Genomic DNA, 18502 nt, shown 5'->3' with positions numbered 1-18502 from the left:
CGGCCGCGGCCCCGCTTCCGGCGCTGCCCCGGCAACCATTGCGGCGCCAGCGGCGGGTGGCATGGCGGCCGTGTGGCGGGGCAGAGACGAGATGTGAAGGTGTGTGAGCGGAATCCGACAGATCTCACCGGGTTGTTTGTTCCCCGAGGCTGTGGGATAACAGTGGAGCATGAATGGTGCTATAGTGCCCTGGTTGTTGTCAGTGTTTGGTGTTTTTGGTTCATTATTCGGGACCTGGGTATCACTAGCCAGGCCAGCCTTTATTTTCCATCGCCAGTTGCCCTGGAGAAGGTCACGGTGAACGGCCGCTTTCATCCGTTGTGGTCTTTCTGGGGAGAGCACTCCTACAGCGCCATCGAGGAGGGAGTTCCAAGGTTTAGACCCTGTGGTAATGAAGGTACCAAGTTAGGAGGGGAACTTGGAAGGCGTGGTGTTGACATACACCCGAATTCCATGCTGGTGTTGGACTGCACGGGTTTGGGTTGCTATTAGAGTAGCCTAGGTGGTGCATTTCTGTAGATGGTACGCTAGCCATCGTGTGCCAATGGTTTGATCAAAACCAAATACTTCGATTTGGATGGCCTTGAGTGTTTTAAGTTGCATTCATCCAGACAAGTGCACTCATCCATCACACTCTTGACTTGTGCCTTGTGCATGTCAAATTCATTTGCTTCAGAATACCCAACATCTGATCTGAGATGGTAACTAGTTTTTAATGTTGTCAATCCAGTTTAGATATCCCCAAGATTCTGATGGTGGGTGATAATACCTTTGAATGTTGAGGGTAGTTGGTTAAACTTTCACTTATTGGAGATGATCATTGTTTGGCACTATACTAATGCAAATGTTAATTGCCATTTCCATGCCTAAATGTGATCTAGATCTTGCTGCATAGAAGCATAGACTGGTCCATTTGCTCAGGAGTTAAAAATGGAATTGAACGTAGTGAAATCATCAGCAGACGTCCTCAGCTCTGACCTTGTGATGAGAGGAATATTATTGATAAAGCAGTGAAAGATGGATGGGCCTACAGCATTTCCCTGAAAAACTTCTGCAGTGATATCCCAGGGCCAGAGTGATTGTTCTTCAAGAGACAAGATCATCTTCCCTAATGCAAACTGTGACCGTACATGCACTTCTTCCTTGATGTGTGTCAGCTTCAGTTTTACCAGCACTCATTGACATCACATTTGCCCATATGCTGCTTTGGTGTCAATTACTCTCATCTCAACTCTGGAATTTGGCTGTTTGGTCCATATTTGAGCATTGCTGAATGAATCACTGAAGGGTCACTTAAGTGCCACTTGTTAGCTCTGTTGATGATACCTTCCATCACTTTACTGATGATTGAGAGTAGATTGATTGAGTGACAATTAGCCAGCTGGATTTGTCCTGCTTTTTGTGACAAGACAAACCAAGGTAAAAGTCCTTGTTGGGCAGATGCCAGATTGTAACTATGCTAGAACAAATTGGATAGAGGCACATCTTATTTTGGAGCACAGGTCTTCAGTACCACAGCCAGGATGTCCTTTGGTCCCCTAGCCTTTGCTTTATCCAGTGCTCTCAATTATTTCTTGATGTCACGTGGAGTGAATCAGATTGGTTGAACATTGATGTCTGTGATGGTGGGGATCTCGGGAGGAAGCTGAGATCCACTCTGCACCTCCGGCTAACTGGGGTTGCAAATATTTTAGTCTTGTCCGTAGCACTAGCATACTGGGTCCTGACATTGTTGAGGATGGGGATATTCTTGGGGGTATTCTTGGAGTTGTCGCTGCTCCTGTACTGCTTAGTTGTCCACTGCTATTCTCAAGACTACAGATCCTTGATCTGATCCATTGGTTGTTCGATTACTTAGCTCTGTCTATTGCAACTTAGCATGCTTGTAGTCCTGAAAGTAATTTACAGGTGGATTGGCAAGTCATTTAGACATCCCTGGTGCTGCTGGCATGCCCTCATTGAACCAGGTTTAATTCCCTGCCTTGACAGCAGTGGTGGAGTGAGGAATGCTCAGTCATGAGAGATGACCTAATTGAAACATGCAAACTTATTAGAGTCAACAGGGTAGATAAAGAGAGGATGGTTCCCCTGGATGAGTCATTTGAATTAGGGGCCATTGCCTCAAAATAAGCAGTAAGATATTTAGGACTAAAATGAGAACAATTTTCAGAGAATGGTGAATCCTTGGAATTCTTTATCCTGTAGTGTCACGGAGGCTTGGTCTTAGATTGCATTCAGAACTAATAATGATAGATCTTTGGATATTAGAGGGTTTGGGGGATTTGGGGAAAACACATGAAAATTGTGTTGAGGTAAAAGACCAGCCACAGCTGTGATAAGTGTTACAGACTGTGTTGGTGAATTTTTCTGCTGTTGCTGATGATTAACAGCACCCTTGGATGTCCCCAGATCTTTTGCAAGTCTATCAGATTTAGTACAGTTGTAGTTCACACAACACAGTGGAGCTGTCCTTGTTGTGATGTCTCTGCAAGAATTGTACAGTAGTCCTTCTACCAGTGCTCTCATGGATAGATGAATCTGTCAGAGGTTGATTGGTGAGGACATTCAAGTACGTATGTACCTCTTTTTGGTATGCTTCCTCCCTTCTGTCATTCCAGTCTTTGACAGTTATATCCTTCACTGCTAAATTGGTCAATGTTGGTGCAAGTGAGCCACATTTGTTGATTGACTTTGAAGTTCCCCACCTAAAGAATGTTATTTATCCTTGCTACTTTCAGTATTTCTTCCAAGTATTGTCAATGTGAAGGACCACTGATTTATCAGTTGATGGCAGTAGGTGATAGTCAGGAAAAGGTTTCCTTTTCTGGTTGATCTAATGCTTTGGGAGTTAAGGGGGTCCAGACTCCTTCCTGCCTTTATGTTACTGTGACACGCTTTCTGGTGGGTATGCCTTACTAGGACTAAATGTACCCAAGTATTGTGATAAAAAAGTCTGGCATGTAATCTTTGAATTATGATCCTGTGAGGATGACTATTCTAAGCTGTTACTTCACTAGTCTGTGGGGCAGCTATCCTAATTTAGACACCAGTCCCCAGATGTGTAGGAGGAGAAATCTGCAGGGTTGACTGGGCTGGGAGCAACTTTGCTATGTCCTAATTCTGTGCCGAGATTGATGCCAGGTGGTCTGTCAGGTTTTATACTTTCTCAGTGTCAACATAACCATTATGATATGGCAAAGTACGTTATATGGCCATTTCAGAGGGCATTTAAGAGTCAACCACATTGGATTCACATGTAGGCCAGGTCAGCTAAGGATGGCAGATTTCCTCACCTGAAGGACATTGATGAATTAAAGATGAATAAAATGCCTTCATGGTTTGAATGTGGCAGCTTCTGTTGCAGTAACAATGGACATGAGGTGGTCACTGTGAAAGAGGGTCTAAGATGTCAAGAACAAGCAACCCTTGCTCTTTGCCTCAGAGTCTTCAACTTCCAATCTAGAGTCCACTCTGTGGAGCAGGATGAGATGTTTTCCAAGATTCACAGGGGAAGCTCTGCGATCAGTCATGTGGGCCCAGGGAGCATTGATAACTTGTAGGAGGGAGGCTCAAAGAGCATGGGAGAAGGAAGTCAGTGGTGGAGTGGTTGGCAAGAGTATAAGAGAGAGAGGGAGGCCCAGGCAACTTGTGGTAAAGCGTGGGAGAGGGGACCCCCAAAAAGCATGGGTCTGCAGACTAAAGAATTGCATGGCAAGGCATTGAAGGATATGGATCTAATCTGGGTAAAAGGGATTAGTGCAGATGGGCAAAAAGGTTGGCATAGAAGTGGTGGGTTGAAGGGCCTGTTTCTGTGCCATACAACTCTGACTCTATGATAACTGCATGTTCTGCCTGTGCCGTGCTAACAGCATGTAGCAGTGAAATTTACTTGAAATATAGTTTTCTTATGACACTGCCTTTCAGGGTTTAACCAAAATGGTTTGATTGTACCTATAATTAGCTTTATAGTTAGTTTTATTATTATTGAGTCTTGTGGGTGAACTATTTGGTTAAAATTGGTCTTGTGGGGGAACCATTTGATTAAAATGGGTCATCCGAAAATAAAGTTACTCTTAGCTATACAAATGAAATATGTAACAAAAGTACTAGATCATCAATGTTTCCGATGTTCCCATTTGCACCCCATTTTCATTCCATTCTCCCTGCAGATCTCTGACCTTGTGAACAATTGTTCTATTCACTCATTGCATCTTACCTAACGATACAATTTTAGTTTGGCTTCTCTTTGTTCATAGTTAATCTGAGCACTAAAAATGCAATAATGCATTTATGGCACAGCACAGAAAGGCTACTTTAACTTTGTTGCAGTTCTGCAGTATTCTCCTTGGGTAATTACAAAAACAGAAAGAACATCATATGTATGGTTTACATATTATCGACACAATCCTTTAAACCTTAAATTATTTAGCCAAGCTTCCTATCATGCTGCATGATTACAATTCTATAATGACTCACAAATAAAAACTGAAGAAGCCACATTCTAGGCCATAGCTTTCTAGCTTATGCCTCATCAAATTTTCGTCTGGATACTATTTAAATATAAAGAAAGTTTCTGATTCCAAGGTTGTGAATTCCAGACCCGCATTACTTGTTAATTGTAAATTTTTTTTCTCAACTTTACATTAATCTTTTTAATTGACGTGCTGTTTTGAGACTTGACCTGTCAATTAAGTCTTTGTCCCTTAGTTATTGTAATCAGTTTTAAGGGAAGGAGGTCATTTCTGTTCATTTTGTGTAGGCTTACAACAATTTTGTGTGCTTTAGTTAAATCTTCCATTGATCTCCATTGTTCAAAGAAAACAGCATGGCCTAACTACAATTTTTCATCCCTAGCAATATCCTTGTAAATCTTTGCATTCTTTCTGGTACAAATACATCCTTCCTCTGATGCGATGACCATCTCTGTGCACAGCTGTAATTTCAGTAAGATTTTATATACTTACAGCTTGACTTCTACCCTTGCATTCTCTGCCCACGTAATGAAATATTTGTTATAGTAAAATATTTGAGAAATGTCTAACAAACATCCAAATTCTTAACTACTAAAATGATTTTGAGGATCATAGGTTTATAAGGGAACGTTAATTTTCACCTCCTTAAGCTTTATAATACAAAACATTAAAATACGTCAAGTTTAATAAAGGGGAGCTTTGATGGCCTTGCACCTGAATGAAAGGTTAGCTTACTGGCAAGCATGTAATGTTCAGTATATTTGTATTTAGATGTACTGCAAAATATAGGATAACAGATCTTACTGAGTAAGGAATCATTGTAGTTACCATCTTTAAAACGCAGTGTTAAATTTTAATAGTTTTCATGTTCAAGTGGAATCAAGGCAAAGACTTTATTAACTAATCTTGTGTTTCTCTGCATTAATGATCTTTATAACCTGTTTTTAGGAGCCATTAATTAATTGCCACCAAGACAAGACCCTAGTGGATTTACATGTTCCTACTCTCAAGCATGAATGATGACGATGCCCTTCACAGGTTGGAGGGCTGTGACCCTGGCAATCAGATTGGGGGATTGATAATAAAAAAGAAGAGTGCCACAGACGATCAGCATATCTTTCGAGCCCCAGCACCAAAGACCTCACTACTCGGGCTTGATAAATTGGCTGCCCAGAAGAGAAAAGAACGGGAAAGAGAAGAAGAAAAAGAGGAAAAGAAGAAATCCAAGGTGTCATCATACAAAGACTGGGAGGAGGGAAGGACTTTGTCCCTGTTGAGGAGAGTGATAGTAAAGCTGGCAAAACTGGGAAAAAGGAGAGGCAAGACACTCTAGTTACCTAATACTACTATTAATCTTTACAGAAATTCTTGTTTTTTTCTGTTTTCTGCCTTATTATATATCCAAATTTGCAAAAAGCATCTATCCTTTCCTTTTCAAACATGGTAACGTGACACAGATAGTATCTTGGGTAAGAAGATTTGAATTCTTCCAAATGATAGAGGAAACCTCAATAGCATATGCCCTTTCAAAACCAATCAAGTACAGAGTTCCCTGAGAGTGGCAACATTGGTCGACAGGATGGTGAAGAAGTAATGTGGCTTGCTTGTCTACATTGGCCGAGGTGTTGAGTACAATAGTTGGGATGTCATGTTACAGTTGTACAAAGTGTTGGTTAGGCTGCACTTGGAGTATTATGTGCCGCTCTAGTTTCTAAACTACAGGAAAGATGTGATTAAGCTAGAGAGGGTGCAGAAAAGACTCGCATGTTGCCTGGATTGGAGAGCTTGGGTTATAAGGAGAGATTGGATAGGCTTGGTCTGTTTTCCCTGGAGTGAAGGAGGTTAAGAAGTGACATAATAGAGGTATATAAAACTGAGAGATGTAGATAGGGTAGATAGCCAGAGCCTATTTCCCATGGTAGGTGTATCTAAAACTTGAGGGCATAGGTTTAAAGGTGAGAGGGAGGAGGTTTAAAGGTGAGAGGAAGTTTAAAGGGATCTGAAGGATAAATTTTTCGCACACTGAGTAGTTAGTACCTGGAATGTGCTGCCAGAGGCAGTGATGGAGGCAGGAACAGAAGGCATCTGGACACGTACTTAAATGAGCAAGTTATTGAGAATATGAAATTAATGCAGGCAAGTGGTATTAGTGTAGATGGGCATGATGGTCAGCATAAACGAGGTGGGCTGAAGGGCCTCTTTCTATGCTGTACAACTCTATGACAAGTTTGAAAGGTGCTTACGCTAGTGCACGGAGCTTAGCTAACTGTCTTGTTTTTAGTTCTTTCATTTGCAGGTCTTGTTCTGATCACCTTCATCCTCCCCACCCCACCCCTCAAAACTCCCTCAGCTGTCACATGTATTGTCCAAGCCCCTATTGCCTCACTGCCACTGGCATTTAGGACTAGGACAATTTCATAGAACATGTGAATAATGGATAACTATTAGGTGTGAGTTGATACCAGGTTCTGACGTAAATTATCAAGTGGATTGTACTTAATCCTTTGCATAAGTATAAACAAATTATTCAAAAATTTAATGCAAAAATTGAATCGTAATATTCTAGGGATTGTTGCCAGAAAAATTGTGTGCCAATGCTGCTTCAACTTTAAAATTCAGTTATTACAGTTGTACGGTTATTATTTAAGTTAATTTTAAACAAAAGTTGTTGCAGTGTATTCATGTGAGCATTGTCAAAAATTGGACTTTTTCTTACAGATACTATCGTACTTCTGGTGCAGAGACACCTTCACACACAGGTGGTGTTAGTGAAGAATTTAAGGAACGGCATCGACAAAGAGAACGGGATCGCCGAGAACATGGAGTTTATGCATCTTCAAAGGACAATGATAAGGAAAAGAAAAGGGATCGAAGTAGAGACCATGATCGTGAGTCAAGGAGGGACAGAGGTAAATTTTTGACTCTTTTTATTGGAGTTGTGAACATATTTGCAATGGCGAATCAAGTTTTCTGTATCATTTTACCTAATTTTGCTGCCATTTGAATTCCAGCTCTGCTGCCATTTAGGGACTTTGATATGACTTATGTTAAACTATCTCTTAACATAAGAAGTAGAAGCTGGAGTTGGCCTTTTCTTCTCTCATGCCTGCACTGCCACTCAGAAAGATCATGGTTGATTTTCTACCTCATTACCCAGTAACATTAATGGAACTGGACACGGTCAGCATGTGTTTATGAAAGGGAAATCATGCTTAATAAATGTAGTGGAGCTTTTTTGAGGGTATAACTGGTAGGATGGATAAGGGGAACCAGAGACTTTCAGGAAGCTCTTTGATAAAGTCCCACATAAGTGGTGAGTGTGCAAGATTAAAGCACATGGCATTGGAGTAATATACTGGCATGGACTGAGAATTGGAAAACAAGAGGAGGAATAAATAGGAAGAAATAGGAATTTGTCTGGGTTGCAGGCAGTGACTTGTGGGGTGCTGCAGTGATCAGTGCTTGGGCACCAGCTATTGACAATATATATCAAGGATCTGGATGAGGGAACTAACATTTCCAAGTTTGCAGATGATACTAAGGGGGTAGTGGGTGGGGAGAAATGATGAATGTGAGCTGTGAAGAGGATGCAAAGAGGCTCCAATGTGATTTAGATGAGTTGGATGAGCATGCAAATGCATTGGAAATGCAAAGTTTTATGGACAGAGGGCCAATTGGTCTACTCTTGCTCCTATTTTCTCTGTTTCTGAATCAAAGCTAAGAAGTCCAGCCGCAGCTACAAAGCTTCTGGGCCTGCATGAACAGGGGAAGTACTTGTGCTCCCTTAACCAATCAAACTTGACTCATTATTGAAGATTCCAGACACTGATCCAGGATGTGCAAGTCAGAATGTGTTGCTGTTCTTAGCTGAGGGGTCATAAACCAGGCAACATGGATTTAAAATAATTGGGTCAAAGGATTTTAGGTGGGGAAAAAACTTCACCAAGAAGATGGTGGGGTCTGAAATGCATGAAAGAGAGATTGAAATAGAAATCTGGATGCCTGAATGTGTCCTTGGAAGGATTGTGATCTGCAGATCAAGTAGTGGAAGGTCAGATTAGATTGAATTGCACTTTTTTTGACGAGCATGGACGTAGTGATCTTAATGGTCTTCTGTGTCATATATTTTCTATGATTCTAGCTAATTTAATGCCAAATTGGGAACAGAGGGAAAGACATTCGATTCAGAGAGAGAGAGGATTATGTGTTTTTATTTTAAATTTCCAATACTAATTGAAATCTGGAAGATTGAAACTGCACACCCAGTTATTAAAGTTAATTTTCATTTCCAGAGAAGCTGCTTGTCTGGCAATAAAACTTGCCATGCTGTTAAAAAGGTACTTAACCTGGGATGGACTAGTCATAAGATTTCCTGGATGTTTTGGGACCATAATTTTATTTAGTAACTTTGTGCTATAAAGTTCCTAAACCAAAATGCACAGGAAATGATGAGATTCTATGACTTGGAATCTTCTGGAGGAACATCATATATTGAATAAAAATAATGTGTCTGGATTTGTGCAATTAATTGTGCATATGGAGTAACAGAAAGTTAATGGCTCAGGTATACTTATAGCCTTAATATTATTCCTTTATAGCTACATTGGTAGTTCATCTGCTGAAATATTAAGAGTTTTTTTAGATTTGTATCTATGCCACACAGACCATTCTTTGGATTGAAGTATTTAGTTTATTATATATATTATTTCCTCTAAGGTCATGTCATTGCTCATTCTTTCTTTTTGTGCTGCACCTTTGCAGCTGATCTCAAATGTCATATTTGTATACCAACAGTTAGCTTCCTTGTGTTATTTAGAAATGGTTCATAACTGGATATCATTTATAGTATTCCTGTAGAGTGGTTGCACACTGTAAGCTTTATTTTCCTTTCAGCTGGCCATTGGTAAAGGTTAATTTTTAGAGCTTATTTAGCATTTTTTTCAGTTTTTAATTGATTCTTTTCCCCCTTGTGTAGAATGTTCATTTTCACCCATTTGTTTGCTATTATACTTGCATTCTCTTGCTTTAATTTGTCATATTTCTATTTTAAGAAACAATATTTCTAATTCAAATTGAATAAGTTCAAATTATCAAAATGTTATATGATTAAGAATTTATCATGTATAAATAATGAAAAATGGAAGAGTTTCCTATTAATTGTTCAGCTGAATTTGTGTATACAGTATAAATGGTTGTTATGAATTGCACTTAAATATTTGAGTTAAGCAGCATGTGCCATTTTATTTTCTCCACTCCATTCTACTGAAGTTTACAAATTCCCCTCAATTCAAAGTTTCTTAATTTAGGTAATCACGTGAACTACATCTTACTTTGCTGTAATACTATGCTGTTTAATTCTGATTATTGGATGTTCCGTTTCATCAGTCCAATAAGTGATTTGGAATATCAGATTTGTAGAGTATAATCATCTGTACTTCAACCTTTTGTGCGCCTTTGCTACTTTGTTAGCTCTGCAAAACAAAAGTTTTATAAGAATCTACTATAGTTTGGTTCATATGGGGAAAAAAATGTAAATAAGCTCCATCCAGGTAGTACTTGTGTTGTTCAATCTAGATGATCGAGAGTCGAGCAGGTCCAGCTCATCTAGAATAAAGGACAGAGAAAGGTCTGAGCGAAGTGAAAGGAGTTATAGAGACAATTGCTCAGATCGAAGCAGAAGCAACAGAAAAGATGAACCAGACACGCCCAGGCACAGATTGAAAGGTGAGCACAAATATTAGCAATATTCAGAATGAAAGAAAATGTTTCTTAATTTTATATGTAAATAAATACAATTTTCATGCAGTCTGATTGTCATTGAATAGATAACTTGTTTCTTGAAATACCATATTCTTAAGAGAGTGGCTAGGAAGAGAGACATGAGTGATGATTTATGGAATTAATGCCTGATTTTACTGCCATATTCACAGATCTCAGAATGGTTATAACATCAAAGGAGACCATTTGGCCGATTGAGTCCATTGTGACTATGTAAGAGTAATCCAGCTAGTTCCACTTTCCTGGCATTTCTTCACAGTCCTGCAAATTCTTTTCTTTCAGATAGTTCTGAACATTACAGTTGAATCTGCCTCCAATACTACCACTGGCAGTGCATTCCAAATCCTAATCAGTGACTATGTAAAGCAAGAAATTAATTTTCCCTATGTGAACTTCGTTTCTTTTGCCTCTCACCCTCATTCTACGTCTGAAGGGTCTTGGCCCTTCAGTCATTAGGGTCTAGTTTTTTTTCTTTCTGTTCTGTCTATACTTTTCAAGGCTTTTAAATACCTCATCAAATCCCCTTAAAACTTATTCTGTTCCAATGAGAACAACCTCTGCTTTTCTAGTCTGTCCAGATAACTGAAGTCTCCCAGAACTGGGTGCAATACTCCAGTTGCGGCCAAACCAGTGGTGAAAACTGAAGAAGTTCAATACAAGTTTAACTTAATTATTTTCAGATCTCACTCTCTGGAAATAAATCCTTTTATATGGCCTTATTAAACTGGATGATTAATGGATTTCTGTTTTGACATCTTTTGCTACTTTACATTTAGATTATTTTCCAAATAATCTGATCTCTATTATTCTTGACAAATGCAAAAATTCTCAAATATCTATGTTGAAATTCATTTATCTATTCTCCATGTTTATTTATTTCTATTTTATGTTGTCAATTCTTCCCCTCTGCCATCAGATTTCTGAACGACCAATGAAGCCATGAACACTACCTCATTATTCCTCTTTTGCACTATTTATTTATTTTTGCAACTTATAGTAATTTTTATGTCTTTATGTCTTGCACTGTACTGCTGCTGCAGAACAACAAATTTCATGACATTTGTCAGTGATAATAAACCTGATTCTGATTCTGACTTTAAGTATGTAATAAGAGTAGGTCATTAGGCCTTGAGCCTGATCTACCCTTTATTAGATCTGACCTTGATCTCAACTCCATTTTCCTTCCTGCCACCTTTAACCCTTTATTTTCCTCATGCCTAAAAATCTGCCTTGGCCTTGAATATCCTTAATGACTTGAGTTGCGCAGTTCTCTGGGGTTGAGAATTCTAATGATTCACAACCTTTTGAGATAAGTGGTTTCTCTGCATTTCAGTATTAATTGGCTGGCTCTTCACCCTGAGACTGTGCATCCTAGTTCAAGGTTCAGATTATTCCTTTGTTTTGATGTCTTCCACCTGCAATTTAGATATTGCAGTTTTGACTCTAAAGTCTAGCTTATTAATTTAAATTAACTTCACAAGCATCGACCTTTCGAGTCTGTTATGTGCTGCCTTATCCAAGGCCTATTGGAAATCCGAGATGAATTACTTGTAGTGCAATTCCGTTGCATACTCTCTATCATCAAGGTGGAAAGTTTAAAGACATTGGTCATGCAAGATTTTCTCTTTGAAATTCTAATTTTTGGATGCCACAAGTTCTACATTTTCTTGTTCTCCAATATTTTTTCTAACATTGAAGTTAAGCTAACTTGTCTAATGTTGAGAGGTTTGCTTTATGAATGAGAATGAGTAAAATTGCCCCTTATTCACTGGAAATATGAAAAGTGAGAGATGATGTTGCTTTGTTATAGAAGATTCTGAGAGGGATTGAAAGGTAAATGCCTCCTGGCACTTACTTCTGATAGAAGCTAGGTGGCAAAGATCCAGGAAAAGCAGTTTGCCATTTAGGATTGAAATGATGAGATAATCCTTGGCAAAGGTTTGTAAATATTTGAAATTCTCTTACTCGAGGTCTGTGGTAGACTCTCAGTCCTTGAGTGTATTAAAAGCTGAAATCATTGGATTTTTGGAAAAGGATATCAGATGACATGGGGATGAAGTGAGAATGTGGATTTGAAGCACAGGGTCAGTCATGATTTTGTTAAATGGAAAAGCGAGCCCAAGGGCCTTTTAGTCTACTTCTGCTTAATGATGTTCCTAGTTCCCTAGATGTATTCCAGTGCCCTTTCCAAATATAGAGATATCTTTAGTTCTCCAGCAGTCTCCTAGCACTGCTCTCTTTCTAATGGATTGTTGGTGCCTCCTGTCTTTTATATTCTTTCAAAATCTGTGGACATATGAGCTCTAGACCAGGGCTTTTATCCTCTGCATTTGATTAGTTTGTTTAATATTTTTCCTTTTGTTTTGGGTGAATAAAAAATCAAAACGGGAAAATTGTAGAACATTTTCACATTTACCAGCAGTATTGCCAAAACTGTGCAATAAATCCTTTCATCTAGAAGACAGAAAGAGTGAATGTGAGTGGAGGATACTTTGGTGGCTTAGAATGAAATGAAAAGGGCCTGATTTTAATGTTGTGTGTCACTTGAAATTGCCTTGTTTTATAGATGCTCTTACTCCTTCTCGATCTAGCTGGGATGATGATGACAGTGGGAATGGAAGTTATTATTCACATCGATCTCAATGGGAATCTCCATCTCCTACTCCCTCTCAAAGGGATTTGGACAAGAGTGAAAGAAGTTATCGGAGTTCAGGTCGGGACACAGATAGGCGTGATAAAGAAAGGTATGTAAATAAGAAATACAAAACAAAAAAGCTACTTTTAAATGTAGATGGTTCTAATGGTATGATCCTGGCTGCTGTTTCAGCTTTCCAGGAAGGACCTCTTGGGTGATGAGGGGAAAAAAAGCTATTGTTTATGATTGTGCTGTTGATAAAGCATCTGGCGCTCATAGTGACTGTAGCAATTATTTGTTGTTTAGGAACCAGCAATTTAAACATCCCAGTAGTTACATCATTCATTGTAAACACTTCCCCATGATGGGTCAATGAGTAGCCAAGGCAGATAGAGCAGCTATATTTTGGTCTGTGTCCAAAGTGTGTTGTGCTAACTGATCTCAAATCAGGCACAGGTAGTAATTCCACAGATGGCTTTGGTGGCTTTGAAAGAATGTTTCCCAATTTTGAAGAAGTCTCAAGGCAACTATATGATTAATGGTCACTTTAGGTGAGATACCAGAGAGTGAATGTGGAATTGCAAGAGAACCTAAGCTGAGAAAGTTGGTGTGGATGAAGAAAATATAAAACAACCTAAGTCATGCTGTTTTATGTAACTCATTGTTAGTTGATGCAGCAGTAGGTTATTTTCAACATGAATACAACTATTTGAGATGGTGTAGATTATGTTTCTCTGTGACATACAAATGCTTAATGACTGAAAGATGCTTGTTTTGTTGATGTATGTCTTGGAGTCGAAAAGCTTACTTTGGTAGAGCCTTGCAAAATCCATATCTAGTTCTATGCCTATACATTAATTAATCAGAAAATTACAGCATTCAGCAAATCAGAAGTACCATGATTCTTCTTGTTTTGTAATGTGTATGCACCATCCTTAGATTTTATTATCTATTTTAGAGGTTTACCACCTGGGCAGGTAAAAATCTTAGCTAAGTAGTTGAACATGAAGAAAAAAATATAGGAAATGGTATTCAGATGTCTCAATTGGTTCAGATCTAGAAGGAACCATTATGAAGAGGATACACCTTTACCAACACCATCATATAAATACAATGAATGGGCTGATGACAGAAGGCATCTGGGGGCAACACCGCGACTTTCCAAAGGCAAAGGTATAGTTTTGGGAACTTTACTTGCTATTCAAATAGTTCTTTTAAAATCTTAGTAATTTTATATAAAAGTTCAAATCTGTTGGAACTAGATCTCAATGATTGGAGACCTTATCTTGATGGCTTTAGAATACAACACAATAGGAGCAGGAGAAGGCCATCAGGCCCTTCAAGCCTGCCCCACCGTTTAATATGATCATTGCTGATCTATGCGAGCCTCAACTCTGCCATTTCTCCGTACCTGATCTCGATCTATCAAATACTTGTCCATCTCCATTTTAAATACTTCTAACCACCAACTGGGGCAGAGAATTCCAGAGATTCACCACCCTCTGCGAGAAGAAATTTCTACGTACTTCAGTTTTAAATGACCAGCCCCTTGTAGTTATGTTCCCTTGTCCAAGGATTTCCCACCAGTGAAAACATCTCAACGTCTGTCAAACTCCCTTAGGATCTTCTGTTCGAATAAGGTCATACCTCATTCTTCTAAAAGCCAAGCAAACAGACCAAAACTATTTACTCTCTCTTGGGTGCTATTTAGTCTAATTATTCTCTCAACCAAAACTATTTACTCTCTCAACCAAGAGACCTAACTGAGTCACAGAGTCATACAGCACAGAAACAGGCCCTTTAGCCCATCCTGTCCATGCTGACCATCAAGTACCATCCATGACTAATCCCATTTGCCAACACTTAGTCTGTAGCCTTTTATGCCTTGTAATTCAAGTGCTCATCTAGACACTTAAGGTTGTGAGAGCCTGTGCCTCCACCACACTCTCAGACAGTGTGTTCCAAACTCCAATCATTTCCAAGTTAAAAGAAAATTCTTGAATGCCCTCTAAACCTCTTGATCCTTATATTAAACCAGTTCCTTAATTCTAGATAACTCTGCTACAGGGAAAAGTTTACTTCTGTCTACCCTATCTATGCCCCATATAATTTTGTACATCTCTTTCAGGTCCCCATCAGCCTTCTCCACCCCAAAGAAAATAAACCCTGTCTATTCAATCACTCCTCATACTTGAAACATTCCATCCAAAGTAACATTCTGGTGAATCTCCTCTGCATCCTCTTCAGAGCAGTCACATCCTTTCTACACTGAGGCAACCAAAACAAATCGTCATAGAGGTTGGATTTTTCAATGGAAAAATGAAGGCAAACATTAATTTAGGCAGACACCCAAATTAGTAATTTGAAATGTTTGTTTATCAAGATACAGAATTTTGTGCAGAGCACGTAGAAAATTTGAGTTGGAATTTTAACATAATCAACTTACGATTAATAAACTTCCCTCTCTGCAGCTATGATTGTTTTGCTGTGTTGGACTAAACTGTAAACATCTCAAACCAATTTAGGTAGAAGGGAGGAAGGTAAAGATGGCATTTATTTTGAGAATGAAGATGAGCAAAGGCAATGGGAAGAAGATCAAAGGGTAAGGTACATTCTTAATTTTAAAAAAATCTTGCAAAAAGTATTTAACATTTATTTATCTTTTGAGAATTGTTAGAATTTCTGTGCTGATTTTTTTTTACCTGCCTCTTGTGCTCTTTGTATAATGGGAAAAAAGTATCTTTTGCTCTTTTACAGTCTATGGCATCACTGACCAAGCAATTTTTTGTCCAGCCCTAATTATTCTTTAGAAAATGATGTTGAGTAGGCGGCTTTGTTCTGGATGGTATAAATCACCTTGACTGTGCTGGACCTGGATTCCTGCAGGGAAATGGACAGTAATCCGTCACACTCCTGACTTTGCTTTCTAGAGTCTTTTTTAGAGGAAAGGCTTTGTAGAGTCAGGAGGTGAGTCATTTGTGATAAGATAGCATTTCTGATGGTTATGAGTATTTATGTAGCCGATCCAATTCATTTTCTGGCCAATGGTGATCTCTAGGATGGTAACAGTGTGGATCTTGGCAAGGGTAATGCCATTGAAAATCAACTCTGGGTAGTTGGACTTTCTTGTTAGAAGTGGATATTGCCAAGCATTCGTGTTGTGCAAATACTGTCATTTATCCATTTCGTGCCTGAAGATCATCAAGAATCTTGATGCATTCAGAATTGGATTGCTTCATTTTCTCAGGAGTGGCATAGAGCTGTACAGCACAGGCTCAGGCCCTTCGGCTCACCATATCTGCACTGACCATGATGCCAATCTAATTAATACCAACTGTCTGTATTTCACATGTCTGTATTCCTCAATTCCCTGCCTGTTCATGTGCCTGTCTTTAAATATTGCTATTGCATCTGCTTCCACCACCTCCCTTGGCAGTGTGATCCAGGCACCTACCACACTCTGTATGTAGAACACAAATTGCTGAAGATAGCTTGTGTGATGGTGAGGACCTCAGGAGGGAGCTCATATGGATCTCGCTAAAGATAGCTTTGAATTCCTCAACTTTGTCTTTGTCACCCAAGTAGTTGTTTGAGATTAGGGCTGTTTTTGGACCCTATGAACAAGATAAATTTGGGTAGAAGTAGGCCATTATGGCCCTTCAAGCCTGCCCTGCTATTCAGTAATGACTGATTGATCTGTGACCTCAGTATAATTTTTCTGCTTGGTTGTCATAACTTTTGATTCGCTCTGTAGTCCCAAATTCTATTTCAGCCTTAAATATACTTAATATTTCAGCATTCACAATTCTCTACGGTAGGGAATTAAAAAAAAATTCACAGTTCTCTGAGAGTAACATTTCCTCATTTCAATCTTATGTGATGTTATCCCTTTCCCTGACAATTTGCCCTGCAAGTTCAAGACTCCCCTACTCGAGGAAACATCCTTTCAGCATCTACCCAATAAACTCACCTTGGAGTCTTGCAATGTTTTAATAAGGTTGCCTCTTTCTTGCAAACTCTAATCCTGCTCAATCTCCTTATCTCAGAAATCAGTCTCCTAAATGTACGTCTATTGCCTTTAAGGCATGTATATCCATCCTTGAATAAGGAGACCAAAATGATACACAGGTGTGATTTCACCATGGCCCTGTACAATTGTAGCAAGATTGTTCTATGACCCCTGCAATAAAGGCCAGCATTCAATTTGCCTTCTTAGCATGGGAGGCTAGCAAGTTGTAAACTTTGTTTTTCTTGCATAGGGACATACAAATCTCTTTGAACACCAGCATATTATAGTCATGTACCATTTAAATAGTATTTTCTATTATTTCTCTCATAAGGAATTGCCTCAACTTTCTTACATTATACTTCATTTGTCACAGATACTTTTTGTCCTGCTCCTAATTTAGAGTCGTAGAGAGATACAGCACAGAATTCTCTCCACATTCTCATCAACTCCTACTAGATTCTACCATTCGCCTGTTCACAAGGGGCAATTTACAGTGGCCAATTAACCTATCAACCTGCACATCTTTGGAATGTGGGAGGAAACTGGAACTCCTGGAGGAAACCCACATGGTCGCAGGGAGAACTTGAATTTAGTTTCCCATCTACCATTGTATTATCAGCAAGCTTCTCGCATCAGCTTTTATTGTCCACCAAACCTCATGACTGCAAGGAGGACAACAGAGTTTTGATCAGACTGGTTGATTATGGGATTGGTTAGGTCCACTGCATACTGCTTTTGTTTAGTGTGCACGTAAGAGTTTGCGTTGAAGCTTCAGCTTGGTACTTCGTCTTTAGGCAAATCTTGTGCTGCTCTTAGCGTACCCTTCTGGATCAGTTTTGGTCTTGTGGCTTAGTAATAATGGTAGTTTGAGGGATATATTGGCCCTTAAGGTTGTAGATTGTGATAGGTGCAGTAGAATTGCCCACAATGCCTCATGTACCCAGTCTTGAATTGCTACTTAATAGTTGCTTTGATCTTAGCACAGTGGTAGTGCCACACAACACAATGGAGGGTGTCCTTTCTGTGAAGATGGGAGTTTGTCTTCTCAAGTCATGGACAGATACATGTACAACAGATAGATTGGGAATACATTCAATTAGGTTTATCCTTTGCATTGATTCATTCATCACCTGCAGCAGACGAAGCCTGGCATCCATGTTGTTTAGGACTTGGCCAAATCAGTCAGTGGTAATGCTAATGAGCCACCCTTAATGAAGGCATTTAAGATCCCCATCCTGAGTTCATCTGTGCCCTCTGACTTTCTTCTGTATTGAATAATTAACTCAGGAGGGTGGTAGAAGTTAATCAACCAGAGTTTCTTTGGACCTCATGGATTAGGACTTCATGTGTCTGGGTTCGTTGTTGAGGACCACTCCTCTGCCTGTGTTGACAATGCTAGTGTGTTTGTCTTGTCATTGGGACAAGATGTATCCAGGGAATTTGACACAGGAATTTGAGATGTTGGCTGTAAGGTATGAGTACACATGTCAAGCAATTGCTTGACTAGCTTGTGGGGCAGCTGTCCCATTTTAAACACCAGTTACTAAATGTTTGTATTGAGGCCTTTGCAAGGTCAATGCATGAGACAAAGTGCCATAAATCCAAAGA

The 18502-nt window shown here is 39.3% G+C and overlaps 1 protein-coding gene across 1 annotated transcript in view; it reads left to right on the top strand.

The window, feature by feature from the left end:
* The first annotated feature begins 44 nt into the window (after nucleotides 1-44).
* The window catches only part of dhx38 (DEAH (Asp-Glu-Ala-His) box polypeptide 38), an 85240-nt gene continuing 66782 nt past the window's right edge, over nucleotides 45-18502 (top strand). Inside the window, 8 exon segments of the mRNA XM_052028728.1 lie at nucleotides 45-99; nucleotides 5421-5734; nucleotides 5737-5791; nucleotides 7191-7381; nucleotides 10047-10196; nucleotides 12817-12994; nucleotides 13940-14058; nucleotides 15411-15487. Coding sequence (XP_051884688.1) covers nucleotides 5467-5734; nucleotides 5737-5791; nucleotides 7191-7381; nucleotides 10047-10196; nucleotides 12817-12994; nucleotides 13940-14058; nucleotides 15411-15487 — 1038 coding nt within the window. The 5' untranslated portion in view covers nucleotides 45-99; nucleotides 5421-5466.

Source organism: Pristis pectinata, chromosome 13 (assembly GCF_009764475.1).
Source record: "Pristis pectinata isolate sPriPec2 chromosome 13, sPriPec2.1.pri, whole genome shotgun sequence".
In the NCBI taxonomy this organism is placed as follows: Eukaryota; Metazoa; Chordata; class Chondrichthyes; order Rhinopristiformes; family Pristidae; genus Pristis; species Pristis pectinata.
This window is presented reverse-complemented; position numbering and strand designations above follow the sequence as displayed.